This window comes from Marmota monax, unplaced genomic scaffold (genome assembly GCF_021218885.2).
Source record: "Marmota monax isolate L192 unplaced genomic scaffold, Marmota_monax_Labrador192_F-V1.1 WCK01_AAM20220418_F8-fsc00070, whole genome shotgun sequence".
NCBI classification, from domain to species: domain Eukaryota; kingdom Metazoa; phylum Chordata; class Mammalia; order Rodentia; family Sciuridae; genus Marmota; species Marmota monax.
In genome coordinates this window covers 861,073-880,639 of record NW_026692116.1, presented here as the reverse complement: position 1 = coordinate 880,639, position 19,567 = coordinate 861,073, and the positions used below count along the sequence as shown (strand labels likewise).

The 19,567-nt window shown below is 33.6% G+C and overlaps 1 protein-coding gene across 13 annotated transcripts in view; it reads right to left on the bottom strand.

Annotated features, from left to right (window-relative positions):
- Positions 1-8,782: 8,782 nt before the first annotated feature.
- The window catches only part of Znf326 (zinc finger protein 326), a 37,198-nt gene continuing 26,413 nt past the window's right edge, over positions 8,783-19,567 (bottom strand). For all 13 annotated transcript variants that reach the window (XM_058585085.1, XM_046461489.2, XM_058585079.1 and 10 more), the window contains 5 exons: positions 18,338-18,485; positions 16,606-16,705; positions 14,955-15,085; positions 13,259-13,354; positions 8,783-9,272 (listed from right to left, as the gene is read on the bottom strand). In XM_058585085.1, the coding sequence (XP_058441068.1) occupies positions 8,925-9,272; positions 13,259-13,354; positions 14,955-15,085; positions 16,606-16,705; positions 18,338-18,485 (823 nt within the window). In that variant the 3' untranslated portion in view covers positions 8,783-8,924. The remainder of the gene's footprint in view (positions 9,273-13,258; positions 13,355-14,954; positions 15,086-16,605; positions 16,706-18,337; positions 18,486-19,567) is intronic.

The window sequence follows — 19,567 nt, the reverse complement described above, 5'->3', positions numbered from 1 at the left end:
CCTTGTTACTTTTGTTCATGGTGTCATTCACCCTGCAGTATTTTCTTTTATTTATTTACCATATTCATCATACTTTTTCCTTAGGACTTTTGCAGTTTACATCTTGCTTAGAGACACATCTATTACAAAATAATAAATGACTTTTTCCTGTCTATTACTTCAGCATTACGTAGTACTTGTGGAATTTTAACCTTTCTTTAATCCACTTATTTTTGTGTAGTGTGGTATAGGTAATATCTGTCCTCTTCCAATGTGGCTATTCTGTCTCTAAATCATCCATAGGCTTTCTTACCCTTGTTTTTAGCATATACAAATTCAGATGCGAATCCTACCAAAAAAAAAAAAAAAAGTCTGAGGGATTAGTATTGGGAATAAAGGAAAATTTTATTCAGTGGCCAAATAATGGAGAAAATGTAGCTCTGCTCACAAATCAGCTTCTCTAATCCAAGTGATTAAGAGACTACAGATTTAGGGTAGGAATGATGAGGGAGACAGGCTAATAAAGGCAAGCAATAATAATGAATTTTCTGAATTTCTGAGAATCAGTGGAGATCTCCAAAGAACTCAGGTGCTGCTGGTTGTCATTCCTTTCGTGGTTTGGTGTTTACTCATGGTAGCTATTAGGTGTCTTTAGCCTTGGGGTGGGAAGAGTTGAGGCAGGTCTAGTTCAAGTTGACCCTATATTATAATTTTGGACAAATTATTTCTCAAATGTTCAACAGGTCTATGTGTAAACAAAGCTGAACAGAATCTGACCCAAAGGTTAAGGCAACAAAAGAGGACACAATATGAAAGCAAGAAGTAGGAAGCCTTTCATTCCATTCTAGTCATCCACAGGCCCAAACGAAGAGTTCAACATGTTTTCAGCAAAAACTACCTTCAGGTCCCTGAAGAATAACACAGGTAACCATTATCTTCATAACCTATACATCAGAGGTATAATCTACAGTAAAGCTAGTAGGAGACTATTATTATTGCCCAGCTCTGTGACCTCCAAATTAGTGACTTTTTAACCCAATTAAAAACAAGTGAAGCTAAAGGGTTGTTAAATTTTTCCTTAGTACCAACACTGTATATCAATATATTACATGTGTCTTTTTTTTTTGGTACCAGGGATTGAACTCTAGGACTCTCAATCACTGAGCCACATCCCCAGCCCTATTTTGTATTTTTATTTAGAGACAGGGTCTCACTGAGTTGTTTAATACTTCACCTGGCTGAGGCTGACTTTGAACTGATTCTCCTGTCTCAGCCTCCCAAGTTGCTGGGGATAACAGGCAGGCGCCACTGCACCCAGCTACATGTGTCTATTTCTTTAATGTTTTTTTGATCTATTTATCTTCATAACTTACCTCTGTAGTTTTGTTATACATTTCCAGCAAGAGATGTAAATCAAATTTTCCTCATTGTTCTTTATTTTTTCTTGGTTTTTTTTTTTTTTTTGGCATGGGAAGTTCTTTTATTATTTTTTTACTCTAATTTGTTATTATATGGCAGCAGAATGCATTACAATTCATATTACACACAGAGCACAATTTTTTATATCTTTGGATGTATACAAAGTATATTCGCACCAATTCGTGTCTTCATACATCTACTTTGGATAATAATGTCCATCACATTCCTCCATCATTTCTAACCCCATGCCCCCTCCCTTCTCCTCCCACCCCTCTGCCCTATCTAGAGTTCATCTATTCCTCCCATGCTCCCTCCCCCTCCCTCTCCCACTATGAATCAGCCTCCTTATATCAGAGAATACATTCCACATTTGTTTTTGGGGGATTGGTTAACTTCACTTAGCATTATATTCTCCCACTCCATCCATTTACCTGCAAATGCCATGATTCTATTTTCTTTTATTGGCACAGGAAGTTCTGAATCAGCTTAAGTAGCATAATACTACTAGTAGTATCCTAATATCCATTCTCACCTTTTCCTATATTAGAACCCCTACTTTTACAGCTGGAAACATGATCTTAAGAGAATAATTTCTAGCCTTGCTCGAAGCCAGGTGTGTTGATGTAACTATTTTAGGCAATAGTATTAATGTAGATAAATAGGCAGAATTTCTGGGAACAGTTCTTAAAGTGAAGGTGCATATCTTTCTTTTCGCCCTCTCATTGCACAGAATATGAACTGAATTGGAGAGGTTTTTAAGATGGCAGGCCAAGACCAAAAGGGCTTCAGTCTCTGACACTTTGAGGAGTTCCACTGGCCCTCCACTGTCTACCTGAACTTTTATGAGAATCCCAATCTTCCTTAAACCAGTGATTTTTAATTTTCACAGCTCTAATGAATCCTAAATAGCTAGAATGATAAATTAACTGAATCACCTGAAGATAACTGACATGTAAGTAATATTTTTATAGACAGGAATATAGACAGTTCTATCTACACATAAACCTGTTCTCTAATATTCAGGCATTTTACATCCTTCATTAAAATGTATAGTTTCCTCATATGGATACTGCCTTTCTCCCTTTTTATTCCTAGATCATACATAGTTCAGGATTTTATGTTTTTGGAAATGAGATATTTTAAATTATACTTCCAACGGTCAATGCTAGTCTATAAAAAGCAACAGAGTTTTATTTGTTGAATTATCACACAAAACTACCTTTTGTTATTCTATACTTTTTCAACTGATTCCCTTGGATGTTCTGTCTCCAGTCACCCGCCTGAAACAGTGACTGTGATGTCTCTTCCTAATGTTTCTTAGGGTTAAACGATCTTCATATTGCTAACAGCCTTCACTGTTTTGATCCTGCCATGAACTTGAATGTTTGCTGAAGCTTTCTGATAGACCTACTTATCCATATTAAAAAGGTTTAAAGGAAACCTATCCTGGAAAAAAAAAATGAATCAAAATTTAAGTGTTAAATGTGTTTTTTCATCATCCATCAAAATAGTCATTATTTTTCCCTACTTTATGTTTTTTAAATTATAGTACTATGTTTTCTAAAGGACTGTCATTTTATGTTGCTTTCTTTGCCTTGACACAATTCTTTAATTGGTAATGTTTTCCAATGATTCTATCTGTTCCTAAGAAAGACTGGTGTATAGTTTCTTTAATGAATATTATCCTGGAATAAGAACATGTTAGTTTCTGAGACTAAACTGAGGCGTTTCAAGATCTTGTATAATCTAGACTTAAATTTTTAAAAATCTTTCTAAGTTTTTATTTCCTTTTAAATATGAGCACTGCAAGGACACTTTTATGACTGACTGGATTTGATAATCAGCTAATTTGATACCCAGTTGTTGATCATTTTATTGCACTGTAATGACAGGATGAAACCTGATTTTACCTAACAAAAATTCTTTTTGTGGCCCACTTTCATGATCATTTTTTCAAGGTGTTTGAAAAGAAATATATAGTCTAGAACTACTAAAATTTACATTCAAAATTCTGTTTCCTCAATTTTGAACTGACAACTTCTTAGAGCTATGTTCAACTATTTAGCTATGACGGCAAATGTCAGTATCTCCTTGTTTATCCAAAATTCTCTTTATATAATTTGATGTTATTTAGCAAATAGGTTTTGACAGTTATTTCTGGAATTCTCACACACTCTACAACTGCTAAAATGTCCTTCTTGTGTCCTCATTCTCAGTTGGTAGTTTGACCTAAGGTTGATTTCTAAATTTAAAATAATTTTCCTTCGTAACCTTAAAAATAGCAGTATCCTTCAGCATCCCAACACACAGAAGTCTGAGAATGAAAAATTGTTTCTCTTTAGACACTGAGATTTTTCTCTTTATCCTGAGATTACAGAAATTTTAACAGGATTTATCCTATATGACTCCATTTTCATTATTTTTGCTCACCTTCAGCCTTTTTTTTTCTTTTACCAAAATTTTTTTCTGTTTTTTTTTTTCACCATTTGAAACTCCTATATAAACATACACACATCCATTTGTCCAAAAATACTTACTGTACACTTACCATGTGCCTGGCACTGTGATGTAATCAAGATCTTCAATGCTAAATTCCATGTTCCTAATTTCTGAAAGTTTAATTTTAAGTAGATAGTGTTTTCCATCATCTTCCCTATCTTTTCTCATAATTTTCATTTATTTAATCTTTTCTTGTAAGATTCCTTTAGTTCAAAATTATAATTAGTACTAATTATTTCATATAATACTAATTATACTTTTTTTCCCTGCATTGTTTCCCCAAGAATTCACTCTGCTTATGTATGTCACCTATCTTTCATGTTGCTCCTTCCTAAGTGTTGTTTCTTGGTTGTGTGTCTCTATTTGCAAGACACTTTACTGATCAGTAAATCTTTACTGTAAAGATTAGGCTAGAGATCCACATACGGTATGATTCACATGTTCTTTGTTTTGGTTTTATCCAGCCCTTTCCGGATATAAAAATCTATACAAATACAGGCAGTTGAAGGCCTGCAAATGGTAGTTTTCTAACCACTATATTTTTTTCAGCATTACCTAATTTTTCCCAGCTTGAGTGAAAAAATTCCCCGGCAGGTTTTTATTGCAAGAAATCTAGCATTTTAATTTTGCAAGGAAGTAAGAATAGTCAGTAGAAAAACTGGAAAATAGACAGCTAGCAGGTTGGCTGTTTGTGGAAATATGAGGAATCAAAGCCCTCTAGTATTCACAAAACACCAGGGGAACTGGCATACTCTGATACACACACACACATACCCACTCACTCTCTCCATATATGCTCTGTGTCTCAGTTTATTTGGTAAACAGCAAGAAATGTTATGCCTTTACCTTGGAGGGATTCTGTAGACTAGCAGCTCTGAGCCAGTAACTAGAGTAATTAACTAGTCCTTTAAAAATCTGGTTACCACACTATAACCACTCCCTCTCATTCAAATGTTTTAATATATACTAATATTGCCTTTGTAGTTCTTTTTTCTGTCATGTATACAAGAGAGATCTTGTTACATGGAAAAAACTACTAGTCCTACTACTGACTTTACAATATGATGGATTAAATTTAAAGGGGGGATAGAGTTCTGACTCCTACAGGTCTGTTACGGATCATTCCAATGCTTTTGTAAACTATTATGAAGAATCCCCAAACCTATGCATATTTACAAAAGGACCAAAGCTCCTGCTTTGATATGAGAGTCATAGGTACCAGAAATTTACTTGAGGGCCCTATTAATATTCTAAAATTGCAATCACTTGCCACTACCTTCAGAATCGCATGGAATACTTATTAAAAATACATAGCTTCCAGCTGGGTGCTGTGGTGCACACCTATAATCCCAGCAGCTCAGGAGGCTGAGATAGGAGGATTGGGACTTCAAAGCCAGTCTCAGCAATGGGAAGGCATTCAACAACTCAATCAGACCCTGTCTCTAAATAAAATACAGAATAGGGATGAGGATGTGGCTCAGGGGTTGAGTGCCCCTGAGTTCAATCCCTGGTACTCCCCCTGCAAACAAAAACAAAAACATTACTTCCAAAGAAAATACTCTTTAGTCATTCTGGGGTGGCACTCCAAATCCTTAACTTTACAAAAATTTTAAGAACTACTGCCCCTTTCTAACATTTTAGGTGATGTTAAGGAGGAAGAGTCAGCCAAAGAGAGCTGTCAGGTAAAGGCTACAAAAAAATGTGAAAGGTCTCTGAAGAGAAGAGCTTCATCGAAAAGAAACAGAAGGCCGTCATGGCTGGTGAGAAGAATGGCATAATATGAAGCTAGAAACCTAGGCCAGGACTGATCACCATAAGGAGTTTGGATTGCACAGGTCCAAACAGAAGAGACTACACTACCTGAATTATGTCTTTTTTTTTTTTTTTTTAAAGAGAGAGTGGGGGGAAGGGAGGGAGGGAGAGAGAGAGAGAGAGAGATAGGGAGAGAGAGAGAGAGAGAGAGATAGAGAGAGAGAGAGAGAGAGAATTTTTTAATATTTATTTTTTAGTTCTCAGCGGACACAACATCTTGTACGTGGTGCTGACGATCGAACCCGGGCCGCATGCATGCCAGGCGAGCGCGCTTACCGCTTTAGCCACATCCCCAGCCCCCTGAATTATGTTTTTAAAAGATTATACTTTGTGTGGCTGGGCACAGTGGCACACACACCTGTAATCCCAGTGGCTGTTCAAAGTCAACCTGAGTAATTTAGCAAGGTGCTAAAGGGCTTGGGGTGTGGCTCAGTGGTTAAGTGCCCCTGGGTTCAATCCCCTCTACAAAAAATAAATAAAATAAAAAATTATACTTTTAATCTGTGGTAGGAAACTAAGTCTAACAGAGTTAAGAGTGGAAACAAGATTAGTTATAAGCTATTTTGGCTATCCAGCAAAGACGATGATGATTTCAATTGGGTAATAGCAGCAGAGATTTAAAAAAAAGCATGCAGATAAATTCTGGAAGTAGAACAGACAAGACTACCTGATAGATCAGACGTAGAAAACAATAAAAATAGAAGACTACAGGATGGTCCCTAGCAACATAATTTATACAATTATATGGAACATAAGTTAATTTCTTTGGTTATTAGAACTACATTTTTTTTTTAGTTGTTGATTGACCTTTATTTACTTACTTATATGTGGTGCTGAGAATCAAACCCAGTGCCCCACACATGCTAGGCAAGCATTCTACCACTGAGCCACAATCCCAGCCCACTACTTTCTTTTTTAATCAAGAAAACAAGTAATGCAGGGGCTGGGGATGTGGCTCAATCGGTGGCACGTTCACCTGGCATGCGTGCAGCCCGGGTTCGATCCTCAGCACCACATACAAAGATGTTGTGTCCGCCGAAAACTAAAAAATAAATATTAAAAAAAAAAAAAAAATACTCTCTCTCTCTTCAAAAAAAAAAAAAAGAAAACAAGTAATGCTTAGAAAACAGAAGTTGAAAGATTGTTAAAGTTCTTAAACAAATCTTTTTTATAAAAGCAACGAAGATATAAACACTAAGGGGATCACAAAAATTAATCTGCCTGCAAACTAAACTACAAATCTACAAATTATCCACTGGAAAATACATGAACTTGAATTTCTCAATTAAGTATAATAACAAGATATATTTTATTAATACTTTGTAAATAAGCTATTCTGTATAAAGCCTCAAGCCATCCATAAAAATTACTACTTAACTCCTGCCTCCTCTCACTCTAAAACATTAACCTGAAAGTTGTTACACTGAATTCTTATTATAGAGGACTCTTCTAAAAAAGTTTCGTATCTTAATCTGATTAGAGACATGACATTTTAAAATCCCAATTTAGTGTCAAAAGAACTAAATACTAATAATAACCCAGAGAAATCTATTATTCTTTTATCTTAGCCTTTACACAATTATTGTGAAATAAAGAATTAAGAAGGTTGATCAAGTCCTATTACGTTAAAATATGAACTCCTGAGCAAAACAGGTTTTCCACTAAGTAAATATGAATTCCCTTCTCTTAATTGGCTCCAAATATTTAATATCTAATATTGAATTTTTCCAACTTAAAGGTAAGCAAATCTAGTTCACCATTTAGAAAAAATCACAATGGTCCAGAAAAATCTAGTTTTAAAAGCCTTGTTTTATACAAAGAGAAATTATCTGTGAAATTCTACAAATGCCCATACATTCATCCACTTAATGCCTTATTATCTAATACATGGTACACTTATACAATTGCCTCAAATTTTTGAAAAGCTAATTTCACTAAAATTGAACCCAGAATAAAGATTTAAAGATGCTGCTCTTTCAATTCATGTTCACAAAAAGATTCATATAAGATTTGTAAGAGCACTGATTTTCAGTGAGACATACACACTGTCATTTGAAAATAAATGACTGAAGAGTAGATATCTACCAGTTTTATGTTCTCTTGTAGAATATATAGGTATATAAAACATAAGTTAAAAAGAGAATATATGAAAGAGAAAGAATTTTTTAAAAAAAGGTTGCTTCTTGGTTCTTTAGGCAAAAACAGCCACGATAAAAGAACTAAAACTGGGGCTGGGGCTGTAGCTCAGTGGTGGAGCACTTGCCTAGCACGGTTGAGGCACTGGGTTCGATCCTCAGCACCACATAAAAAAAATAAATAAATAAAATAAAGTTAAAAAAAAAAAAAGAAAAAAGAACTAAAACTGGCACACTTAACTTGCATTCAAATGTATTTTCAGGAAGATTTCAAGATTTGACACAGGCAGAAACAAAAGGAAAAAACTAAAACAAGTATAAACAAAGTCAGTTACACACTGACCTCTCTTTGAAATATGCTTAAAAATATACTTTAGTCACACTTTTTAAAAATATGACTGAGAAATATTTTTCTTTAATTCAAGTCTTCTCAATCATCTTGAAATCCTTGCAAGCTGAACTCATACATTAGAGCAAATACTGATTTTAGATACTAATTTCAATAATAAACCAATTCATTTAAATTGCTAATCCAAGGATAAAGATTTTGTAAAAAAAAAAAAAAAACAAAAACATTTTATTACTACAAAGGGAAACATGTACACAAAAAGCTTTTAAGCTATCTTAACGCAAATTACTAGTCAATGTCCAATGCAGTAAAAAAATACACAGAGCACAAAATACTTGCCCAATTTATCTCTTCTAGGGTAAGTATTCAAAAAAATCAATGCACACTTGAAAATTCACTCCCAAGAGCAGCTTTTAAGTTCAAATGATTAGAATAGATATACTAATAATACACATCTATTATCCTTAACACCAATAATAAAGTAATAAAAATTAAGCTTAAAAATTATACAATTTATCAGATCTAAGTTTGATAGCTATAAAAACTAAATTAGTCTTACCTTCATTTTATTAAACAAATACCAAACGTGTACAAATTATATAAAACAAATTTTAATGGGTTGGAATGCATGCAACATGTATGTTAATTCATATTTTAAGCTATTAAAATTCTTACCCTTTTCCACATTAGGACAAAAATTTAAAGCTTCTTTTAAATCTACTACCTTATATTTAATTTTCTTCAGGTTGCTCAACAGGGAAGTCAACAGGTTCTTCCTTTGACTCTTCCTCCACTTCTTCTGCTTCTGCGGCTCCCTCTACTTCCCCTACTGCCCCATCTTCCCCCACTGGCCCTATTTCCTCCCCTCCCTCTACATCCCCCTCTCCCTCTATTCCTCCAACTTCTCCCACATCCTCTACTTCTTCCACTTCCTCTGCTTCCCCCACTTCTTCTGCTTCTTCTTCCTCCTCTTCATCCTCCTCTTCTTCAATGGGTTCATCAATCTTTTCTTCATCCTCTTCATCTCCTTCTATTTGCTGCTCCTGAGAATGATCTTGAATTTCAAAAGGATTCTCACCCTAAAAACATGAGTAATGCCTTTTAAAATCAGCACACTTATTTTTTCCAGTGAAATTTTTATTTGCTGTATCATGAAAAATACTATCTGTAGTTTTTTTCACTTATGAAAAGTCCATTAAATCTATGTTCATATCTATTTCAGAACTCCATACTTAAGTCACTGCTTTGCACTCCGCAAACTAGAATACTTAAAAGTCATATTTTCTTTTTTAAATATTTTTTTTAGTTGTAGATGGACACATACCTTTATTTTATTTTTATGTGGTGCTGAGGATTGAACCCAGTGCCTCACATGTAGGGAGCGAGTGCTCTACCACTGAGCTACAAACCCAGCCCCAAAATCATATTTTCTTCTTAACTGAATTTCTAAAATTATACGTGAAAGACAAAGGCAAATATGCAGGTTTTGGTAGAAACAGAGAATACACAGTTGTGCATCTTAAATAACTAATCACCTACTATTATTGTAGGGTCTTTTTAAAGCTGAAATGAAAACTGGGTACCTTGTTTTACCTACCAGATACCATGATTTCTGTCCACTTTAAAAAAGAGACACCCACTATTGTGTATAGTTACAATGCACCAATGAAAAATTAACTCAAATAAATGAACAAAAGCAAAAATGAGCATAGGTCATTAAAAATAATAATAATAAATTAAAAATAGACAAGTCTTTAATTCAGTAAACATTCATAGGAATAATTTTAGCAATTATATACCTGAGTCAAACTTCATATAAGTTGGACCATATCACAAGACCATATATTAATGTAGTAAGAAATAGAGAGACAGTAAAAGTTATTAAACAGGAAAATATTAGGACTGATGCCCAGAAAGGAATAGAAGAAATACTCAGGCTGTGAGTGTAGCTCAGTAGTACAGCATGTGCTTAGGAGGCCTTATGTTCAATATCCACTGTCAAAAAAGGAGAATAAAAGAAAAGTGAAAAAGAAATACTAATGAGGGGGCTACACTAATAATCCAGAAAAGGACAACATAAAAGATGTGACAACATTAAAAAAATAGGTAAATTAGAGCAGGGAGAGGAGAACTGGGTGCAAGCAGTTGTGAACTTGCAACTCAAAATTTGAGAGAGAACGTATGAAAATGCCTATATGTGGGGGGTACAGGTCAGAAGAGAGGAACTGTTCAGTACAGAAGAACTCATGATAGTAAAATATTGTCTGCCAAAAGAGTTTCAAGAAAAATGGTGATTAATCAGCAGTGTCAAAAAAGAACACAAATAAAAGTACAAAAGGACTGAAAAATGTCATGAAAGCCAATCACTTATTAAAGCTGAATAAGGGTTCCCAACTGTTTACTTTTCCATGTTAAATAAACCATAGTATGTTAATTTTTTAAAGGCCACTGGATTTAATAATTGGGTCACTGGTAATCTTAGGAGAAGCAGTTTCAAAAGTGTAACACAGGGCTGGGATGTGGCTCACTACCTAGCATGCACAAGGCCCCAGGTTCAATCCCCAGCACCACCAAAACAAAAGGAAAAAAAAATACACAAAACATACACACACTCACACACACGAGTTTGAACAGCAAGTTTTCAAAGAATCCATCTTCATAATTCCCTGTGAAATTCACAAAATCCAGAGGCCTTGGTCCACACTCAATATTTTAATTGACAAGTAGTAGAGATCTTACTAAAAACACTAATTTCTGAATCAGTTTCAGACCTCCTGAATCAAAATTTCCAGGGTAGAAGGTAACCTGTATATTTGAGCAGCATTTCATAAAATGTTAATATGAAAAGCTTGAGGAAACCTTAATTCAGAAGATCTGAAAAAAAGGCCTTGAAACTTTTTACTTGATCATAGCCTCATAGGTGATTCTGATTTCATTCCTCCTGGTGAGAACTACTCAGTTAAAGAGTGAATAATAAAAAGTAAAAAGCACCACAAAACAATATTTTCAAGTACAGTCAGATGAGAAGAAACACTAATATGGGGAGGGCCAAAATTCAGGAAAAATAAAGTCATTTTTAGTTTGGAGAACTCATAAGCATGTCTGCTTATAAAAACAGAAAATAAATAATAAGCAAAGTAAAAATCAGATGCAAGCAACGTAAAACAAGAGATAATGGGTAAAATAAGAGATAATGGGTAAAATGAGAAAAGAGATAATGGTAAAATAAGAACATAGATGAAGGTCAAAAAAGAATATTTTCCTTACTGATAACAAGAAAGATAAAAAGAAAAGGTACATAAATCTAAGGCATAAACTCATTTCTAATAATCTTAATCTCCCTAACAAAAGAGAAAAGAACATGGAAGTGAGGAAAATAAAGATGAAATATAGAACATATGAAGAATGAAAAAGGGTTTAGAATGTTCACTACAGAAGATACAATATTGATAATTAATAAGTAAAATTATTGAGTGAAAAACTGGCAAACAGGATTGACACAATAACATAGTTTTTTTTCTTTTCTTTTCTCTTCATTTTTTAGGCAGAGACTTGTTGTATTGCCCAGGATGGCCTTGTACACCTGGGTTCAAATGATCCTCCAGCCTCAACTTCCTGAGTAGTTGCGAGTACAGATCCCATGCAACTGTACCCAGCTCCATGATACATAGTTTAGCTAACTAGAGGTAGCTAAATGCTGGGAACTGGTAAGCAGTTGAAGAACAAATAAGCAATTGTAGAACACTATTGCTTGTTGAAATGGTTAACCATGAATGACCAAGGAAGGAAGTAAAGGTAGAACATAATGATATAACTGGAAAATAAACTGATGAATTGATTATCTTGATGGGATCAAAGATTTAAAAAGGTGTTTTTCTCAGGGTGAAAGCAACTGAAGGTAAAAGAGGTTTAAGCCATGACAAAAGCTATTAAGAGCAGAGGATGTTCTCAGGAATGACAAGGAACATCACAGACAGAAATGCTGAACAAAGGCAAATCAATGAGGAATGTGATTCTAGTGCTTCTTGAATTTTAACATGCATATGAATCAAATGGGTTCATGCTAAATGAAGATTCTTACTCCTTACTCTGTAGGCATAATAAGATTTAAAATTCTGAATTTCTAATGAGCTCCAAGGTGATGTCTAGAATGCTGATCTAGAGAACATATTTGAAGTTCTAGAGATCTCTTCAGTTCAGGTGTTTTCTCCACAATATGCACATAAGCAAAACACTTCCACCAGTGATGTCTCCCATTCCATGATGAGACTCAATTGGATAGCCTGAAAACCCTATGTAGAAACTCCTAATTTATATTTTCTTCATTAGAAATTACTTTCATTCAACAACAGAAATCACTAACGTCTTGAAACTTTGTGATAAAGCAAGGATAAAAATCTAATTTTTCCTCATTTAGCTATTATCTTTTTAAGCTTCTGTCTTTTTGATGCCACACCTCCCCCAAAAATTAACATTTCAATTCACAGCTGTCTTTTTTTTTTAATAGTGTCAAGAAAGTAGTGAACAGCAACAAGCACAATTAATTAGAATTAGAAAATGACCCTTGAGGAATAAATCAAAAGAACTGAGATTATTCAGCTTGGAAGTTGCTTGATAATAGTTAATAGCCATTAAATATATCAGGCTTTTTCACAAGAGTAGTGAACTGTGAATCACCACAAAAGCCAAAATAAACTTCTTTATTCTATAAAGATTTACTAAATGCAAATAACAGACTTTTGTAAATCTTCAATATAACAGGTCTCATTAGTGCAGAATGATTTTAAATATTTTGTAAATACTCAAAAACTAACCTGTAAAATTTGTTTATTAATTTCCTAAAAAACAGTGTGTGTGAGTTCATGTTTGTACAAAAACTATTTGAAGAAATTCTGTGTAAAGAAGGAGTCAAGCAGTAACATATGACGAAAACCCTGAGTAGTAAAGTGGGCCAGGGTACCCAATTTGTACTGTATTTAAATATCACAAAAAGTTACTATGGTGTCACTTTTAATTACTACTATACGACAGTATTTCCTAAAAAACTTTTGCCCCCAAATCTTACCTTAACAAATCGTTCGTAGCGTGCCTTCACTATTGGATTATTTAAAATGCTTGTGGCAGTCAAGACACTCTCTCTTTTTATTTGTTCCTTATAAGCCTATGGAAAACAGAATATATTTGAAGGTTAGAATGTCATGCCATAAAAAGTGCTTGTATAACTAAAAACATTTTATGCTCAAATCCTTAAATTTAAATGATTTCTCTTATGGCAAATAAAACTATAGAGCAATAGCTATTGGGATCATAATCTAAATTAAATAATAAAGATTAATATGGACTAAACATTAACCGATTTAATGGATTATGAACTTAAAACAATGAAGATTCATAAGCCAATTAGTTTCAATAAAAACAATAAATCCCTAAACACTATAAATCTAGATGTACTAGACAGTTGCTTTCTCTCCTCTCTAAGTCATCTCTCAGCCCAAATACTAATTTTCATGCTATCTCAATGAATATAATTTTTTATTAATGAATATGCTTTTTAATTCTGTATTTGTTCTTTTTAGTTATACATGACAGTAGAATGTATTCTGATATATCATACACAAATGGAGTATAACTTCCCATTACTGTGGTTGAACATAATGTGGAGTTATACTGATTGTATATTCATATATGAACATAGGAAAGTTATGCCCAATTCATTAACTATCTCTCCCATTCCCTCCCCCTCACATTCCCCAAACCTCCTTATCCAATCTAGTGAACCTCCTACTCCTCCCTCCCCGCCCCCCACATCTTGTGAAAGAATATTTTTCATACCACAAGAGTAACTAATTAGTCTTCCTCTAGGCTACAGGTATCACAATAATGTATTAAGCAGAGAAGAAAAGGTAATAATATAAAATGTTTGGCTGCAAAAAACATCAAAGAATTATCAAGGGCGGGGGAAAGGGCAAAGATTAAGAAAACACTATTATGTGCTCAAACTGCATATAGAAGTCTGAGTTAAATGAAGTTCACTTCAATACAAAATATGAACTTAAGAGACAGGTATCCTCTATTTAAAACTTAAGAGCTTTAATATATGAATCTTTAAATCTAGTTCTCAAGTGAGTTAATTTCCTACTACATTAACATTTGTGTTGTTTGAAGTAAATCTGACCCCAAAAACAACAGCCAATATGCAGAAGAAATAAGCTAAAAATTTTCCAGGATATTCTTCTCAAAAAAAAAAAAGAACAGTAGACAGTAACTGATCATCTTAATTTTAAAATTTATTTTTCATAACCACCAGAAAAATGTATCAGTTATAATCTTTACTCATTTTTATTCTAAAACACATGCCTACTCTCACAAACCATTTTGCATCAACTATAAAAAAAATAGTTCAACAATTGATTTTCTCAATGCTTACTATAACCAGACACCATTTTAATTACCTTAGATGTTTTAATTTATTTAATCCTTAAATAATCTTATTAGAGAGAATCATTATCCCTCCTATTTCCTTATATATAAGGAAACTTAGAAAGATTAATTTACTTGTTACATACTGATCGAGGATTTAAACCCTGAAAGTCTTGTTCCAGAGCCCACAGTCTTAACCAATATAAAATGCTGCTTCTAGTTTTAATTATTCTCATTTGAGATTAATAGTATTATATATAGGAAGATAGTTACAAAACAATGGCCAAAAAATAATAAAGGACTGAGAAATTTCAAGGATTTCAAGATAGATCAAAACTTACCTGTTTCCCTTTGATATGATCAGGAGATTTTAAGTGTTGCTGAACTGAACTATGTAAAGCAGGAATATACACACTGCAAGCACTGCAGTGAACAGTCTCTACTTTCATCATGTGGTCATCTGCAGTAACACCTACAAAACAAATCCTATCATTAAAAAACTAATATATTCTTTTTTCTGACAAATCAAGACTCTACTGCTTAGTTTTCATAACCATTTGTACCCCTTTTACCACAAGAAGGATAAGAGTATATAGGTTTATGTTGAGATTTTTAACACATCTCATAAATCTACACAGATTTTTTAGGTATGTAGATAACTGGTTAAAATTACAAGGTGTAATTACATTGTACTTCCTAATCATGTTATACACTCATACTCTGAGGCCTATAAATCTATCTTCCCCAAAATATAAACGAAAACAAAGTTGATATTGTAATAAAATAAGAATTTTTTATGATTATAAATATGGGTGGGTAGGGAGAGGAAAAAGGATGTCAACATTTGATTCTTAAGGGGAAAAATATTTTTTTAGATCTTGAAAATGATTAGAATTTATTTCAAGGAAAGGTATAAATATATGCAAGGGATATTTTGTGTGTATGCTCAAGATACATTTTTAATTATTTTTACTAAAATTTTAAAACTTACTACTTTAATAACAATGTTATGTAAATACTATTTGCCTTTTTGGCCCCACCATCAAATCTGATTTTGTCAGGGATTACAAACAAGTAGAAAAGAGAACATAAGTCATAAACAAAATCACAAGCAGGGTCTGAGCACTGGGGTCTCTCTCTGCTAACCATAGAGAAAATAGCACAGATTTTCTAAGAATTGCAAGCAATTTAGTATGACTAGGGCACAGACTATAATTAAGGGACAAAAGATGAGAACAGAAAAACTAAAAAGGGCCTAGGTTTAAAAGATCTTTGTGTGCCATGTCTAGGAATTTGAACTTTAAAGTGCAGAGAATGGAGAACCACTGCAATTTTCTGAAATAATAAGATTACACAGAATTAGAAATAAGAAAGACTGGAAGTAAGAAAACTAGTTAGGAAAACACTACAACTATCAAGAGAACAGGTAAGGATTTCAATAAAAGCAAAATCTAAAGGAGAGGTTAAGGAACAGACTTAGTAAATATTTAAGATAGAACCTATAAGAAATAATGCTACAAACACAGAAAGGAAGAGGTATCTTAAATTAACTCCATACTTCTGGTTTTGGTAGATGGTGGGACTACTTTTCAAGATAAATGAAGGAGATATTAGTGGGTTTTTGTTTTGTTTTCTCTGCAGGGGGCATATGCTGAAATAAATGATAAAACTGTTTTGGATATATTGATTTTGTCTAACTGATGAAGAGATGTCTGTAGGCAGTTGGACAAATAAGACTGGAGTTCAGAAGGAATTACAGGAAAAGATGAATTTTCTTATAAACTCACATGAAGGAGGCAACAGTAGGTAATAATAAATTTGTAAGCACTGAAAAAGGAAATCAAAATTCACTTCTGTTAACCCACAAAGGCAAGCAAATATTTAATTATGTGCTATATCACTTTGTAGGGGAGAACAAGAAAGCTATCATTTATGATAAAAAAGTTATGTTAAATATACATGTAAATTTCCTAAAACAATTTGCCCACTTACCTTCCATAACATCTTTTTCAATTATTTTGACAACCTCTGTTTGATTATTTGTCTGTTGTTTACGAATAGATGTTTTCTTAAATTTATTCACCATGCATTCCTAGAAAATAAAAAAGAATCCAAACAGTTCTCAATAAGCACTTCAGTATATGCTTAGCACCATGCTCATCTTATTGAAGACACAATACCTGCTCTATAAGAATTAATATCTGTTCAAAAGCAGCTTACAATTTAGGTGAGTAGGCTATCATAAAATACTAGAAAATTACAAAAAGTATTGACTTTTCAAAATGTATTTTACACACAGAGAAAAAAATCAAAGACAGCTGAAATAGTCAAGAGGGCTTCTTAGGTAAATGCATATTTAAGTCATAAGTGACACATAGCAACCCACTGAGGAAAGAAATTACAAAAAGATTTTTTTTGTTGTTGTTTGTTTGTGGTGCTGGGGTTTGAACCCAGGGCCTTGTGCATGTGAGGCAAGCACTCTACCAAATGAGTTATATCCCCAGCCCCTCAGAAAGAAATTGTAATTAAGGGATACAATTCTGCAAGGTCTGAATGATCACTGTATTTCTGACCCTCTAATAATTTTTATCACTCCTGTCTAAATCTATTTTCTGTACAATTACCAGTTCAGCTCAAGCCTCTTCTTCCTGCATTCCTGGTCCCAACAACTTTTCTCTTGCCCAAGCCCTTACTGTACTTCTGAACTATTGCCATTTATTCTTAAATGTATCATCTGTTTATCTGTCAATATGTTTTATTATTGGTGCATTAAGAGTGGTATCTATAGTCTTCAGTGCCTGACAACATCTTCCATAGAAATTAAAAAAACAAACAAAAAATGCATGACCACATACTGATAATATAAAGGATGATGGTTTGGATATGAGTTGTCCCCCAAAAGCTCATGTGTGAGACAATGCAAGAAAGTTTAGAGGAAATAATTCGGTTATGAGTCTTGACCTAATCAGATTAGAGTATTGATTCCCTGATAGGGATTAACTGGGTGTTAACCGTAGGCAGGTAAAGTTTGGCTGGAGGAGATAGGTCACTGGGGACATGCCTTTGGGGTAATATATTTTGTCCTTGCTGAGTGGAGCTCTCTCTCTACTTCCCAGTGTCCTGAGCTGCTTTCCTCTGCCAAGCTCTTTTGCTGCCACAATGTTCTGCCTCACATGGAGCCTCAAGGAATGGAGCCAGCTGTCTATGGATTGAGACCTCTGAAACTGGGAACCCCAAAATAAACTTTTCCTCCTCTAATTGTTCTTGTCAGGACTTCTGGTCATAGCAGTAAAAAAGCTGACTAAAACAACCAGGTTCTTCGCCTCTGACAGGATCTTTAGCTGCTCTGAGCATGATCTTACAATTATGATAAAAATGAATTGCTATAAGGTTCAACTGAAATAATGAATTAAAGTGGCAACCACATGTATACACAGTGGATGACAGCTGAAACTACATGAACAAACAGTGTAAAGGAATTACTTTTCTGACATTTCTGCCATTTCTGTGAGAAATGTAAAATGGTTTTCCAAATACCAAATCCAAACTCTATTACAGAAGAATTCACATCTAAGTCTGGGTTAATTTTAATAGCTTTCTCTCAATAAAGTTAATTATTAAATTTTCAGAAACATAGAACAGAAAAGGTGGGAAACTATAAAAAAAGAAATAAGATAATTCAGATCAGATAAAAGTGCTTATCACCTCAAAAGCAGCTACTTACATGCAAAAACTCCATAACAACTTTGTCAAATTTGGTTTGTTTCTGAATATGATCTAATGTTTCTTGGTGTGAAGAACTTTCTAGATGCAGTTCGATATCTTTTTCTTCAAAGGTTCGAAATTTGCAAAATGAGCATGTGAATGCCATTCTATGAAGAAAAAAAGTTTTACTTTAAATATTACCATTTCCTCTTAGAGAATACACCAATGAAACTAATTTTACCACATAAATCATTTCTTTTTTCCATTTTATGACTTATTTTAATTTAACTTAAGTCAGAAAAATATAGTCTATTTGAACAGCACTGTTATTATACCATTTTTCATTTCTGGCCCACCTTGGAATTAATACAATTAAAGGGCCAAAGCAAACAGAGGACTATTAAATTCCAAAGTTCTACAACTTATTTTACATTTGTATCATCAACAAAGCAGGTAGCAAACCAAACAACGTAACTCTTGGATGATCAAAAGTTCTACTCACTATACGACATTTCAGGGAAAATAATAGGCCTAACCTAGACAAATGCATATATTTGTAAGCTGAAGAGCCATATCAGAATGAATTTCCCCATTGTTTCTACTTTATCATAATATATCATTTCTTTTTCCTTGAATTATGTCAATAGTCTCCAAAATGGTTTCTGACCACAATCTTCATTTTCCAATTAATTCCCCACACTGCTATTGGATTTATTTTCCTGGTTCATACTATGGGCTCTAGAGTCAAATGCTGGGTTTATATCCTGGCTCCCTTATGTGAGATTGAGCAAATGATTTAACTCTGGCTCAGTTTTCTTATCTTTATGAAATGAGATTTCTCATAGAGATGCCATAAGGATTAAAAAAAGAAAAATTATTACATATAAAGTCCTTAAAACAGCAATTGTTCAATTAATTATTATTACTTCCTAATCTGGATAATACCACAATTACTGCTCAAATGCTTGAATGACTCCTTGTCCATCAAAAAACAAAGTCAAAAATGCTTTCAGCTGCCTAATCTCTCCTCTTTTGACTTTACATACCAATACCTTTAATGGAATCTAGGACACAGTATGTCTTTATTAAATGTTTAAATTACATTATACCTTTTGCCCTACTGCACTCACTTTAATCTATATAGCTTTTCATTTTCTGAATATAAAAAAAAAAAAAACCCACACATTTCTTTGCTTTTATCTCAAGCCAAGCACTCCACCTACACTGCCTCTCACAGCTCCTGCAATCC